Source organism: Trichomycterus rosablanca, chromosome 3 (assembly GCF_030014385.1).
Source record: "Trichomycterus rosablanca isolate fTriRos1 chromosome 3, fTriRos1.hap1, whole genome shotgun sequence".
Lineage (NCBI taxonomy): Eukaryota > Metazoa > Chordata > Actinopteri > Siluriformes > Trichomycteridae > Trichomycterus > Trichomycterus rosablanca.
Window position 1 is genome coordinate 277,501 of NC_085990.1, and position 15,000 is coordinate 292,500.

General features: G+C 47.8%; 1 protein-coding gene and 1 pseudogene across 3 annotated transcripts in view; one reads left to right on the forward strand and one right to left on the reverse strand.

The window, feature by feature from the left end:
- The window catches only part of fhod3b (formin homology 2 domain containing 3b), a 123,311-nt gene that overhangs the window by 60,031 nt on the left and 48,280 nt on the right, over positions 1 to 15,000 (forward strand). For all 3 annotated transcript variants that reach the window (XM_062992358.1, XM_062992355.1, XM_062992357.1), the window contains exons 4-5: positions 6,028 to 6,095; positions 7,306 to 7,411. In XM_062992358.1, coding sequence (XP_062848428.1) covers positions 6,028 to 6,095; positions 7,306 to 7,411 — 174 coding nt within the window. The remainder of the gene's footprint in view (positions 1 to 6,027; positions 6,096 to 7,305; positions 7,412 to 15,000) is intronic.
- LOC134310028 (mucin-2-like) overlaps positions 11,554 to 15,000 on the reverse strand; it is a 5,400-nt pseudogene continuing 1,953 nt past the window's right edge.

Genomic DNA, 15,000 nt, shown 5'->3' on the forward strand with positions numbered 1-15,000 from the left:
AGGCTTTCCACAAGATTTTGGAGGCTGTCTGTGGGAATTTTTGCCTGCACTCATGTTGAACAGGAACGTTTGGTCACCCTAGTGGTTTTCAGCAGGGTTAAAGGTCACAACTTATTTACATTTTGAGCATTTAGCAGATGCTTTTATCTTTACAGTAGTGTGACAGAATACTGTCTGAGCAATTAATGGTTAAGGGCCTTGCTCAAGGGCCCAACAGCAGGAACCTGGCAGTGGTGGGGCTTAAACCAGCAACCTTTCGATTACTAGTCCAGTACCTTAACCACTAGGCTACATACTCCCCACACTTGACTTGCTTTGTGCACAGCAGGACAGTCATACTGGAGGGAACGGAAACGGCCTTCCCCAAACTGTTGCCACATATTTGGAGATACGTAATTTATTTGACGTTGTAGATTTTATGAGTCTGATAGAAATGTGTGTAGAAATATCTGAACTCTATAATCAGGAGGGGCGTCCTGATACTTTTACATTTAGATTTATGGTTTTTATTGGTTACAATTATGACTGAATAAAATTCAAGCAATTAAGGCTTAAGGGCCTCATTCGGGGGCCCAACAGTGGTGACTTGGTGGTGGTGGGGCTTGAACCTGCAACCTTCTGATAACTTGTCTAGTACCTTAACCAGGAACCGGAGGGGGTTCCAGCTCCAGCCATTTTATCTCATAGTCGCTTGGTTTAATCAGACATTCCAGCAGCTGAACGCAGCTTTATACCTTTTAAAATCCCTGTTGGACCCCCGAGCGTCCCGATGCCTGATCTACACATGAAGCTCGTCTCTGTCTGTTTCCGAGTCTCCGTTTGCTCCCTCAGGCCTCGGTGCTCCAATCAAATGCTCAGAATCGATCGGTCACTGTCCGGCTCCGTTCAGAAGAACCTGTGGGCCGAGTCCGGCGTCTCTGGGTTTAATAAACTCAACACTGGGACACACGGATGTTTCTGATCAGGGGCTTTAAAACCCCGCCATGGAACCAGGGAATAAAATCCTTACAGAGGAATCTTCCCGCCGACGTTCCTCCAGCGCTCCGGGGTCTGATGTGGACAGAATCCAGGGAGCCTGGACCGGCTGGCAGGTTAAAGACGCTATTCTCTAGTGTCTGTAAGGAGAGACGAGCGCTGTGAGAAGAGATGTTCACAAGTCACGAGTCAATATAATCTACACAGAACATATATTATAAATGTAGCGTAGAAATAAAGAAATAATCTGTTAGTTCAGATAAAAACAACAACAGATTAGCGAGTGTATTTAGCCGTTTTACTTCGTGTCTTTACTTTCCTCCTCATTGTGTAAATGAATGTAATTTCTGTAACAAGAAGGTTCCAGTTAAAAGCTTCAACTGATACGTTTTGTTTTCATTACAGAACAAAAGCGCTCGATAAATCACGGCACAGCGGCCAAAATCCCAAACACAGCAAAAACAATCATAACCGCTGCTTACCTTAGCTTCTGTTCTTCCAGATGCTATTACATTTATAAGCGTGCGTCCCATTAGGAACAGAATCCGTTATTTTGTAAATGTGCTTATAATTAAAAACCTCCAAACTTTTCCCGGTGGTGAAGTAAAACAGGAAGTGGTTAGAAAGCCGATCGAGCGTTTCATTACCACGTCATCTGTGTGACCCAAACTGAATAAATGCAAATAACAGCATTTCTTACTAACAATTACAATCAGAAGCTCTGATTGGTTCAGAAAGCGTCTTTCAACCATTAGCGCCGATTCTGTAGGAGCGTTCCATTCACCCCGGTCGTTCCTGTGAAGTGCACTACGTAGGGTATTCCACCATTTTAAGTAGGGAGCGACGCTTCATCACTACACCGGAAGCTGCTGGAACATTTACACATTGTGTGCGTTACTGGTAAAGACGGTCGGAGCATTATTATTATATAATTATCACATGTAACTAATGTTAACGCGTGCTGACGCTCGGGACTCTTGTTGTTTACGGGTCGTGAGTTGATGCAGATCAGCTGATAAACAGGAGCCAGTCAGGATCAGTCCTGCGGGGGTAAATAACTGCCGAAAAACAACAAATGGATGTTTGATCCCTCCAGTGAGGGAGGTCCGTATACAGGACTTGGGGACAGTCGATGACGTTATCACCGTCTAACCAGAGTGTCTCAATAATTTTGGGACTGTTTTTCTAGCTTGTGGTTCCCAACAACTCAGCAAGAGAACGTTCGTCTGTCTCTCCGGTAGCGTGTCCATCAACACCGTGACCCCAAACACGCTCACCAGCGACCTGTGGTGCTAATACGAATGCTAATAATGTTAATACGCCTTATTATTGTTCTCATAATGGGATTCAGTGTGGAATCGTCGTACTCGGGTCAGTGGAGCAGACTCACTCAGCTACACAGAGAAGTGGAATAATAATAATAGTAATACTTTATTTACGAGGTTATTTCTGTATTTAGATGAAACGCCGGCGTCACGTGACCCGATGCTTTACAGCGCACATTACAGAACGTCCTTCAGGTCGATCCGTCTCAGATTCTCTTTTATCTGGGTGGATGGAGCCCAGATGTTGAGAGGTGTGAGGAAGATACGAGTTCACCTGTAGAGCACGTGCTTGCTGAACCCGGATGAACCCTGGTACGGGGTACGGAGACGGATCTTCCAGTCAGACGTTCTGAGATTGAACCTGAATGCAGGATGACCGAATGAGCGCTCGGGTCCAGAAGGTCCACGTGTCTGATGAACAGATCCGGGTTCTTACAGACTGGAAAAGTGGAGCGATGTTTTTGGACGAGTCTCCTGCGTCCCCAGGTGTCCCGACGTTCTCTCGGTGTGGAGAGCGTACAGATGTGTTAGAGCGACTTTCCAGCTGTTTTCCGATGCAGAAGGTTTGGTACACGTCGTCCCGCCGGTGCTGCGAGTCTCTGATTTATCCCCTCACTCCTCTCACTCCTCTCGCTGCTCTCGCTCTCACTCCAGTGATTATTTCAGCTTCTTTCACATCAGATCCAGGAACAAAACCGGTCACCATCCACAGAGCCAAGATGAACCTGAGAGGAACCTGAGAGGAACCTGAACTCACGTCTAAACATTCATTTTATTCAACTTTATGGGTCTGTGTGAGAACCTAGTGACCCACCCTGCTCCCCCTACCTACCTGATCAGCTCCTCAGTAGAGAGGATTCTAATCAGACCTGGAGCTCATAATCAGATTATTTAGACGCTCTACTGATACAGACACACCCATTACATCACCACAGCTTTAGCTTACTAAGCTAACACAGTTAGCGCTAGCACGCCAGCTAACGTCTCCCTCCGTGTACCGTAACGCTTAAACCGTCCCTGACGCCCCAATATACAAATAAACCACACTGGTATAATTACACCTTTATACACATTACACATCAACCAGAATTTATTTACATGTGAAAGGAACTCTGTTGGTTGCTCCGCATTATATCCGTCCGCCATGTTTGTAGTTCTTTGTGAGAAAAGTCGTGCCGCACTGAATGCTGGGATTGATCTTCAGCGCTGAGGAGGTGTCGGACGCTCCCTCGTTATTCAGTCAGATCATCACTCAGAATCAAGGCGCCTCAGTAGGAGCATTTTAAGGGATCTAAGTATTTAGACACGCCCACTTCTCTTCTCGGGAGTGGAGGATGATGGGAAATGTGTCTGTGTAGAGAGAGATGCATGTGATGGAGGCTTCAGCGTTTCAGCTTTCATTAGAATTAAAATAGACACAGCATCAGCATGAGCATCAGAACCGACCGAAATCAGAACTGTAGCTCAGTCAGATTTGATCCTGTGATGTTCTGATAGACGAGACTCGATCAGACGATCCTGTCTAGACTCCAGACGACTTTATTACATCCAAGTGTTCCTGCTGTGATGTGTGAGGGAACAGTGAAGCTCTCGGGGTGAGAAACGACCTGCGAGTGCTGTCACCCCGTCCCCCATCCCCCGTCTGGGAATCACCGCCACCGTCCTCCGTCTAGATCTGCATGTGGTGTCATCAATCAACCACGACCATGTGAACGACCTCCTAAAGGAAAGGATTCATTAAAACATGGTGCGGTGGATCTGAACCGTCTGTATGAACACTAACGTTCACTTGCGCTCCTGTTTCTCTGTTTTCCTTTATTCAGTCACATGATGAACCAGTAAAACACAGTAACGGTTTTGGCTGCTCCGCCCCGGACCGGTCTCCTCCGTTACCTGCGTTTACTTTGATCTAATCCCTTCCACCCGCCGCGGCCTCGCCCGCTTTTATGAAGCTTCACGCTTGGGCCGAATTGTGGAGGATCAAAGTGTGTAAAGTAGCAGGTTCTGATCCTGCGCTCACGGTGGGGGGTCCTTCCCTAATTACTCCTGCGTTCTCTATAAATTAGGATCAGAACCAGTACGAGTTCTGATGTTGAGATGGCGGTCGCTCGGTTGTCCGGTTGGTCTGAATCTGCTCTGATGTTGTTGGGAGGATTCACGGCGGGTTCGTTCGGTCGCGTCCGAGCCGTTTGAGGGCGGCTGGAGGGTTTGAAGTAAGAAGTACGAGCGCTGGGTGTGATGGGAGGTCTGGTAGTGATTACAGACGCTGGTGCAGCTGTGAATATCTCTACTGAGGATTAAATGGAGGCAGGAAGTTGTCGTTCGTTTCCTGTGTTTATTCGGCGCTTCGTTTGGTCGCGTGTGGAATAATAAACGTTAGCCGCGCTCTACCTGCAGCTCCTCCGTCAATCTGGTGGAATTAAGAGAGACGAGACGTATTCTGTAATTATTATTCACATAAAAATGTGACTTTCCTACAAAACAAAATGACATTTTATACAATCTTGTGGATCTACATTATTACACAGCAAATAAATGTGACGTGATGGCAGCCGTCCATGAGCTGCTCAATGTTAGGAATCATTTCCTTCTGCACTGTCTGGTTTGGTCAGCAGGTGGGGCACAGAGGCTCAGCTGCGTGTGATCTTTCAGTCTCTCTTGATTGACCTGTCACCTGCACCTCATGAGCAGTAATTTGCTTCAGGTGGAGGGTTTCCTATATATCTAGGTGATGCACTGTTCATGGAAAATTACACTTAACCAAAAACTTGAGCTGCTGAGCAGCCGACACCACGTCCCGTCTGAGGAAACAAAAACAGTTTGTTTAAATACATGCAGATAAAATCAGCTTCAATCAGAAGATTGTCGGTTCAAATCCAGGCTCTGCCATGCAGTCACTGTTGGGCCCTTGAACAAGGTCCTTAACCTTGTCTGCTCCAGGGGCGCCACACTATAAACAGAACCAAACAGAACAGAACCAAACAGAATAGAACCAAACAGAACAAAACAGAACAGAACAAACAAAACAGAAAGAACCAAACAGAACCAAACAGAACAGAATAAAACAAAACAGAACCAAACAGAACAGAACCAAACAAAACAGAACCAAACAGAACAAAACAGAACAGAACAAACAAAACAGAACCAAACAGAACCAAACAGAACCAAACAGAACAGAACAAACAAAACAGAAAGAACCAAACAGAACCAAACAGAACAGAATAAAACAAAACAGAACCAAACAGAACAGAACCAAACAGAACAAAACAGAACAGAACCAAACAAAACAGAACCAAACAGAACAAAACAGAACAGAACAGAACACAACAAACAAAACAGAAAGAACCAAACAGAACAAAACAGAACAGAACCAAAAAGGTGGAAATCAGATGGAGCTAAATCAGGACTATAAGCATCTCTCGGTCTCTCAGACACGAGTGATTCCTCCTCCTTATTTTTGTGTTTAAACTCAGTTTGCAGAATTCTGTCTTTGAAATTTAAATAAATAAATACTTACATTTTATTTTGTCAGATGACAAACATACTTTTATAGTTTAAGTTTATTATTGATAGTTTTTTATTGAGTGACACATCAGTGCTGATGAACCAGAATAAACCCACGGTCACAGTTTGTGTTATGGAGCTCCTGTACAGAGACGTCAGCAGTAAACGTTTATCAGAATTATTGGGACGCTCTATAATCATTTTCTCTTCTGTTCTCTTGTAGAGAAGCTCTATAACTCGACGGGCCGGGACCTGCGGAGGGCGCTGTTCTCTCTCAAACAGATCTTCCAGGTAAATCTGCTCTGCTCTTATTTCTGTCTCTCAGTCGGAGCTTCAGATTTATTTTCTTATAATAGAAGCTCGATCTGTTTTTACACGCCGGTACCTGGACGCCTGATTGTGAGCGTGTTGGGTGTCCTGTTCCAAAACCATGGCTCCTGCACCCCGTTAGTGTCTATAACAGTCTCAACTCAGGGCGACCACGTGGAGCAGTGGGATCTCCCCGAGTTTGAATCTCAGCTCTGCTCTGTCACCGGTCGACTGGGCGCCTCCTAGTGGGCATAATCGTCAGTGCCTGCAGCAGACAGAATCGGCCGCTGGTCTGCTGGGTGGGAAACGACCGGACTAAAAGTGGGCGGGAGCTCAGGCACTGACGTCTGATGGAAATGCCCGGCTTGCGATCAGCCTCCCAATTCATCCCAGAAGTGTTGAAACTGGTTGAGAGAGCGTTCGACAGGTATAAAGGATGGAGGCGTGGTGTAAAGCATGTCCCGATAAACACACTAGCACACAAACATGGTTGTAAAACACGTTCCCGTATGTTTGATCTTAACCAGTTTGGGTTCCCGCTGTGCTGGGGGATCAGACTGGTATCCAGACGTGTGCACACTGGAATTCCCTCTCATTACAGATTCCACAACCAACCCTCTCATTATTTCTGCATCAGCCGCTGGGTGCGTCCTTAAAAACGTCCCAGCTCCAGAAATATTGCACGTCGCCGGATTACGAGCAAACGTCCATCCTGCACACGGCGCGGTACGACCAGTACGACCAGACCGCTGAGCTACTGGGTTCTGATGTCGGTGTAAATCAAGTAAACACAAAAACACTCGTCTCACCTCTTATAGAGAAATGTAACGAGCTCTTCGGGTCGCTGGGCGCCAGAGCTGAGCCGAGCCGAGACACGCCGTGCTTGGCAACCAGAAAACCCCAAACCCCAAACAGTCAGGGTCACCAGGGTGAGAGGAAATAAACCGCGGTGCAGACGCTTCAGTCTCAGGGTCCCATACAGAGGAACCAGTGAATCACGATGCTGAGATACCTGAGATGTGTTCACACAGACCGGTGCAACTATAACCAGATTACACATGAATTTTATATTCGTAATTATTTATTAATAGGAGAGGAAACTGATCATGTTTGTGTGTGTGTGTGTGTGTGTGTGTGTGTGTGTGTGTGTGTGTGTGTGTGGTCGTGCTATCGTCCCTCCGTCTCTCTGCAGGATGATAAGGACCTGGTTCATGAGTTCGTGGTGGCTGAGGGACTCACCTGTCTCATTAAAGTGGGAGCGGAGGCCGACCAGAACTACCAGAACTACATCCTCAGAGGTACAAAAAAACCCTAAAGCTCTGACATAATCGTACCAGATACTTTTATTACTGTCGACCGCATTAACAGCTCCGCTCCACTGAGCTCTGACTGATCATCACATGAGGTGTCCAGTTTCAGAAAGAATTATAATCTCAGAGTCGTGCGCTGTCCGGTCTTCCTAATCCAGTATTTACCCCGTTAATCTACACACCACATTTCCAGAAAAGTTGGGACATTTAGTAAAATAGAGAAGAATGTGTGATGTGATTCATTCTCTTCAATCTTTATTTGATTTATGTTTCTCTGATCAACTTCATTCTAGTCTGTACATAGAAATACATTTAGAATTTGATGCTGTAACAGACTCCAAAAAATTTGGGACGGGGCAGAATGGGAGATGATAGAATGTTTGAAAGGTTCCACAGTGAGTGGGTGAGCTGGTACCAGGTGAGGGAATCATGATCAGGTACAAAAGGATCCACCTGGATCAGGAGTCTGTACAAGCAATGATGGGGTGTGGCTCACCACTGTATTCCAAACTTCATCAGAGAATGAATTTCTCACTGCAAGATTATAAATAATTGAGTCTTTTATCCTCTACTGTCCATAATATCGTGAAAAGATTCAGACTCGCAAACCTGCAACCATTAGTGTCCTCAGTTCTACACACATTAAAAAGTAGAAATGAGTAGGAACGCTGATGGAACACAGGGAGGAACACAGGGAGGAACACAGGGAGGAACACAGGGGAAACACAGGGAGGAACACAGGGAGGAACGGGGGGAACACAGGGAAGAACACAGGGAGGAACGGGGGGAACACAGGGAGGAACACAGGGGAAACACGGAGGAACGGGGGGACACGGGGAACACAGGGAGGAACACAGGGGGAACACAGGGGGGAACATAGGGGGAACACAGGGAGGAACACAGGAGGAACACAGGGAGGAACACAAGAGGAACACAGGGAGGAACACAGGGGGAACACAGGGAGGAACACAGGAGGAACACAGGGAGGAACACAAGAGGAACACAGGGAGGAACACAGGGGGAACACAGGGAGGAACACAGGGGGAACACAGGAGGAACACAGGGGGGAACACAGGGAGGAACACAGGGAGGAACACAGGGAGGAACACAGGGAGGAACACAGGGGAAACACAGGGAGGAACACAGGGAGGAACGGGGGGAACACAGGGAAGAACACAGGGAGGAACGGGGGGAACACAGGGAGGAACACAGGGGAAACACGGAGGAACGGGGGGACACGGGGAACACAGGGAGGAACACAGGGGGAACACAGGGGGGAACATAGGGGGAACACAGGGAGGAACACAGGAGGAACACAGGGAGGAACACAAGAGGAACACAGGGAGGAACACAGGGGGAACACAGGGAGGAACACAGGGGGAACACAGGAGGAACACAGGGGGGAACACAGGGAGGAACACAGGGAGGAACACAGGGGGGAGGAACACAGGGGGAACACGCTCCCGTCCTGACTTTTCTGGAGTCTGTTACAGCATCAGATTCTAAACGTGTTTCTATTTACAAACTAGAATGAAGTTGATCAGTGAAACATTAGAAATGAAATACAAATTGAATAGAATAAACACGTCACACATTCTTCTCTTTACTGTGTTTGTTGTAAGTGCTATAATGAGGAAGGACGCGGGTGACGTTTTTATTCCTGCACTTGAACGGAACATCAGGAAGCTGCTGGTGTTTTTATTGCCTCAGTAATAAATCGTACAGACGGCCGCGACTCCTCAGCCTGTAGCACTCAGGTGTTCCTCCCGTCCTCAAGAGGGCGCTCACTGTAAATCACATTCGTTAGGATGTATTGAAACCCACACACACACTCTCACACACACAGACATTTCAGTTGATACGAAGTGTTCTAATACCAAACGGAACCAACCAGGTAGCAACAAAACTCTACATGAGGGGAGACGTAAAGCAGCGACTGAAAGGAAACTACAGCTCATTACCAAAAGTATGTGGACGCCTGATCATGAGTGCGATTGGTCACGCTGCCAAACACACGTGATTTATTTCCACTGACCTTATAAACACCTAGACTGACACACACACACGTTATTTATTCCTCCTGGATGTCTGAGGTGAAGGTTCGAGTGTGGAAGCCGAGTGTTGGGGTCACAGGTCACCGTCAGGTTCAGGCCTCACACACTTTAACACCCAATAAAATCTAACAGGACGTCAGAGTCGTAAAATCGTTCTACGGCTGATTATTTTCCTCCTGCGCTCACACGGTTCCTCAGTGATTATATTTGGGTGTTTAATAACCGGGACGATGCAGAACGTGAAGCGTTTAACGGCAGATTTGAAGCTTTTCTTGCGTCCGTGAGCCGCGGCGTGTAAAAGATCGTTTAGATTTTTTTCTTGACTCTAAACTTTGTTATTCAATACAGTCGTCCCCAACCATATCAATCCACTCATATGAGATCAATAAATAAATAGTAAATAAATGAATCTGTAATTAACACCGCGCCGATTCAGTCCCGGTTCAACCAGACTCAGATCCACGTTGTTAAAGGACGAGGTGACAGGACTGTTTTGCTCGTTATCGAGGGTTTTAACGATGGCGTCTGGTTCCTGTACATTAATATAAACTGCAGACGTCCGACCAGCCGATAGCACCTCCACAGATTCAAACCCTGCCAGTCGAGTGCACCACTGTTTACCTTTTTGTGTATGTTTAAAGTGAAACTCAGTGCTCGTGATGCTTTAAGTGCTTACGTTCGATCAGCTCACGTGTCAGAGTCCGAAAACGGGCGTGCCTCCCCCCCCACAGACACAGCCAGTAACACTAATCATCCTGGTGCGGAGGGTATTTATTCAATCATTATTTCATTACGCAGATGATTCTGTGTGTACATGCTAAATCCAGCCGGGTCGAGTTTATCTGAACCAGCTGAACACCAGCACACACACACACTCTCACACAGGATTTACAGCCCCCCTCGCCTGCTTTACTGCTGCACGTCTGCAGGACGTCCCCCAGTAAAACAAGAAGCCTGAGACCCCCCGCGCAGGGGCCCCCAGTCCCCGGCCCCCCAGCCAAGCACAACAGCATGAAAAGCGTCGCCAGAACTGAGCCACGGTGTGGAGTCGAGACCGGGTGTTGTTTACACGCCTCGCTCCGAACCTTTGCGCTGGGTTCTGTCCAGAAGACGTCCAGCCGTCTGTCTGACGGATACGGAGCGGTACAGGCTGGTAGCATCAGACTGAGACGGCTACTCTGATAATTAAATAAGTGGACAGGATGTTATACCCCGTGATGGATGAGCGCTCGGTCCACACCGGTCCGGACCGTACTCTCTCTCTGCTGTAATTATTTCCAGATGATGCTGAACACGATTCGCTACGCTACAATGCCCCGAGGTGTCAGTAATGTGGTAAATGCGTGTTTCCTTCACGTGGACCCGTGTAATATCCGTGTATTTCTGCCTCGGCTCCCAAAAGATTCCTTTTAATTCTGACCGAGGAGGGTCGGGACTGATACACGGCCCCTCCGACACGTGTGCAGCACTGACCGCTTGTTTTTACCTGCACCAGGTGGGTTCATACAGAGATCCGTATCGTGCACGGAGAGTCACGCACCGATCTCCGCTATCCCCCGTCTCTGTGCAGCGCCATCGATCAGCCAGCAGAGGCCGTAACTGCAGCAGCTGTGAGGAATCCCCGCCGTCTACCCGGAGCTGAAACATTCAACGCTCTCGATCTTGACAGTGGTCAGCGAAGCGTCCGCCCTTCTCGTGTACCGTACCCACGGCAGCGGTTTAAAGTCCTGCACCTCCTCCGTGCCGTTTCTATTTTTAGCTCGAGACTTCACAGCGTTCAGCTCGGTGCCAAACACTCGGGAACTTAAACAAAACCATCAGAGTAAATCATCCAGACCTTCAGCTCTCCTGCACAACCTCTGAAATAATTAAGCTTCCTGATGCTGATTAAAAAACCGAGCTCTCTCTCTACACAGACGCATTTCCCATCATCCTACACTCCTGACAAGAGAAGAGGGCGTGTCTAAATTCTTAGATCCCTTGAAAATGCTCCTACTGAGGCGCCTTAATTCTGAGTGATGATCTGACTAAATAACGAGGGAGCGTCCGACACCTCCTCAGCGCTGAAGGCGCTACTCAAACAAAGGAGGATTGGGTACAGGATTGGGTGAATGATTGGGTGGGTGATTGGGTGAATGATTGGGTGGGTGATTGGGTGAATGATTGGGTGAATGATTGGGTGAATGATTGGGTGAATGATTGGGTGGGTGATTGGGTGGATGATTGGGTGAATGATTGGGTGGGTGATTGGGTGAATGATTGGGTGGGTGATTGGGTGAATGATTGGGTGGGTGATTGGGTACAGGATTGGGTGAATGATTGGGTGGGTGATTGGGTGAATGATTGGGTGGGTGATTGGGTGGGTGATTGGGTACAGGATTGGGTGGGTGATTGGGTGAATGATTGGGTGGGTGATTGGGTGAATGATTGGGTGAATGATTGGGTGAATGATTGGGTGAATGATTGGGTGGGTGATTGGGTGGATGATTGGGTGAATGATTGGGTGGGTGATTGGGTGGGTGATTGGGTGAATGATTGGGTGGATGATTGGGTGAATGATTGGGTGGGTGATTGGGTACAGGATTGGGTGGGTGATTGGGTGAATGGGTGAATGATTGGGTGGGTGATTGGGTACAGGATTGGGTGAATGATTGGGTGAATGATTGGGTGGGTGATTGGGTGAATGATTGGGTGGGTGATTGGGTGAATGATTAGGTGGGTGATTGGGTGGGTGATTGGGTGAATGATTGGGTGGGTGATTGGGTACAGGATTGGGTGGGTGATTGGGTGGGTGATTGGGTGAATGATTGGGTGAATGATTGGGTGAATGATTGGGTGAATGATTGGGTGGGTGATTGGGTGGATGATTGGGTGAATGATTGGGTGGGTGATTGGGTGAAAGATTGGGTGGGTGATTGGGTGAATGATTGGGTGAATGATTGGGTGGGTGATTGGGTACAGGATTGGGTGGGTGATTGGGTGGGTGAATGGGGGAATGATTGGGTGGGTGATTGGGTGAATGATTGGGTGGGTGATTGGGTAGGTGATTATGTGAATGATTGGGTGGGTGATTGGGTACAGGATTGGGTGGGTGATTGGGTGAATGATTGGGTGGGTGATTGGGTGAATGATTGGGTGAATGATTGGGTGAATGATTGGGTGAATGATTGGGTGGGTGATTGGGTGAATGATTGGGTGAATGATTGGGTGGGTGATTGGGTGAATGATTGGGTGGGTGATTGGGTGGGTGATTGGGTGAATGATTGGGTGGGTGATTGGGTACAGGATTGGGTGGGTGATTGGGTGAATGGGTGAATGATTGGGTGGGTGATTGGGTACAGGATTGGGTGAATGATTGGGTGAATGATTGGGTGGGTGATTGGGTGGGTGATTGGGTGAATGATTGGGTGAATGATTGGGTGGGTGATTGGGTGAATGATTGGGTGGGTGATTGGGTGGGTGATTGGGTACAGGATTGGGTGAATGATTGGGTGAATGATTGGGTGGGTGATTGGGTGAATGATTGGGTGAATGATTGGGTGGGTGATTGGGTGAATGATTGGGTGAATGATTGGGTGGGTGATTGGGTGAATGATTGGGTGAATGATTGGGTGGGTGATTGGGTACAGGATTGGGTGAATGATTGGGTGGGTGAATGGGGGAATGATTGGGTGGGTGATTGGGTGAATGATTGGGTGGGTGATTGGGTACAGGATTGGGTGGGTGATTGGGTGAATGATTGGGTGGGTGATTGGGTGAATGATTGGGTGAATGATTGGGTGAATGATTGGGTGAATGATTGGGTGGGTGATTGGGTGGATGATTGGGTGAATGATTGGGTGGGTGATTGGGTGAATGGGTGAATGATTGGGTGGGTGATTGGGTACAGGATTGGGTGAATGATTGGGTGAATGATTGGGTGGGTGATTGGGTGAATGATTGGGTGAATGATTGGGTGGGTGATTGGGTGGGTGATTGGGTACAGGATTGGGTGAATGATTGGGTGAATGATTGGGTGGGTGATTGGGTGAATGATTGGGTGGGTGATTGGGTGAATGATTGGGTGAATTATTGGGTGGGTGATTGGGTACAGGATTGGGTGGGTGATTGGGTGAATGGGTGAATGATTGGGTGGGTGATTGGGTACAGGATTGGGTGAATGATTGGGTGAATGATTGGGTGGGTGATTGGGTGGGTGATTGGGTGAATGATTGGGTGAATGATTGGGTGGGTGATTGGGTGGGTGATTGGGTACAGGATTGGGTGAATGATTGGGTGAATGATTGGGTGGGTGATTGGGTGAATGATTGGGTGGGTGATTGGGTGAATGATTGGGTGAATGATTGGGTGGGTGATTGGGTACAGGATTGGGTGGGTGATTGGGTGAATGGGTGAATGATTGGGTGGGTGATTGGGTACAGGATTGGGTGAATGATTGGGTGGGTGATTGGGTGAATGATTGGGTGGGTGATTGGGTGAATGATTGGGTGAATGATTGGGTGAATGATTGGGTGAATGATTTGGTGAATGATTGGGTGAATGATTGGGTGAATGATTGGGTGGGTGATTGGGTGAATGATTGGGTGGGTGATTGGGTGGATGATTGGGTGAATGATTGGGTGGGTGATTGGGTGAATGATTGGGTGGGTGATTGGGTGGGTGATTGGGTGAATGACTGGGTGAATGATTGAGTGGGTGATTGGGTGAATGATTGGGTGAATGATTGGGTGAATGATTGGGTGGGTGATTGGGTGAATGATTGGGTGAATGATTGGGTGAATGATTGGGTGGGTGATTGGGTGAATGATTGGGTGAATGATTGGGTGGGTGATTGGGTGAATGATTGGGTGGGTGATTGGGTGATTGATTGGGTGGGTGATTGGGTGAATGATTGGGTGGGTGATTGGGTGGATGATTGGGTGAATGATTGGGTGGGTGATTGGGTGGGTGATTGGGTGATTGATTGGGTGGGTGATTGGGTGAATGATTGGGTGAATGATTGGGTGAATGATTGGGTGGGTGATTGGGTGAATGATTGGGTGGGTGATTGGGTGAATGATTGGGTGATTGATTGGGTGGGTGATTGGGTGAATGATTGGGTGGGTGATTGGGTGGGTGATTGGGTGATTGATTGGGTGGGTGATTGGGTGGATGATTGGGTGAATGATTGGGTGGGTGATTGGGTGGATGATTGGGTGATTGATTGGGTGGGTGATTGGGTGGGTGATTGGGTGATTGATTGGGTGGATGATTGGGTGAATGATTGGGTGGGTGATTGGGTGAATGATTGGGTGGGTGATTGGGTGGGTGATTGAGTGATTGATTGGGTGGGTGATTGGGTGAATGATTGGGTGAATGATTGGGTGGGTGATTGGGTGAATGATTGGGTGGGTGATTGGGTGAATGATTGGGTGGGTGATTGGGTGAATGATTGGGTGAATGATTGGGTGGGTGATTGGGTGGATGATTGGGTGAATGATTGGGTGGGTGATTGGGTGAATGATTGGGTGAATGATTGGGTGG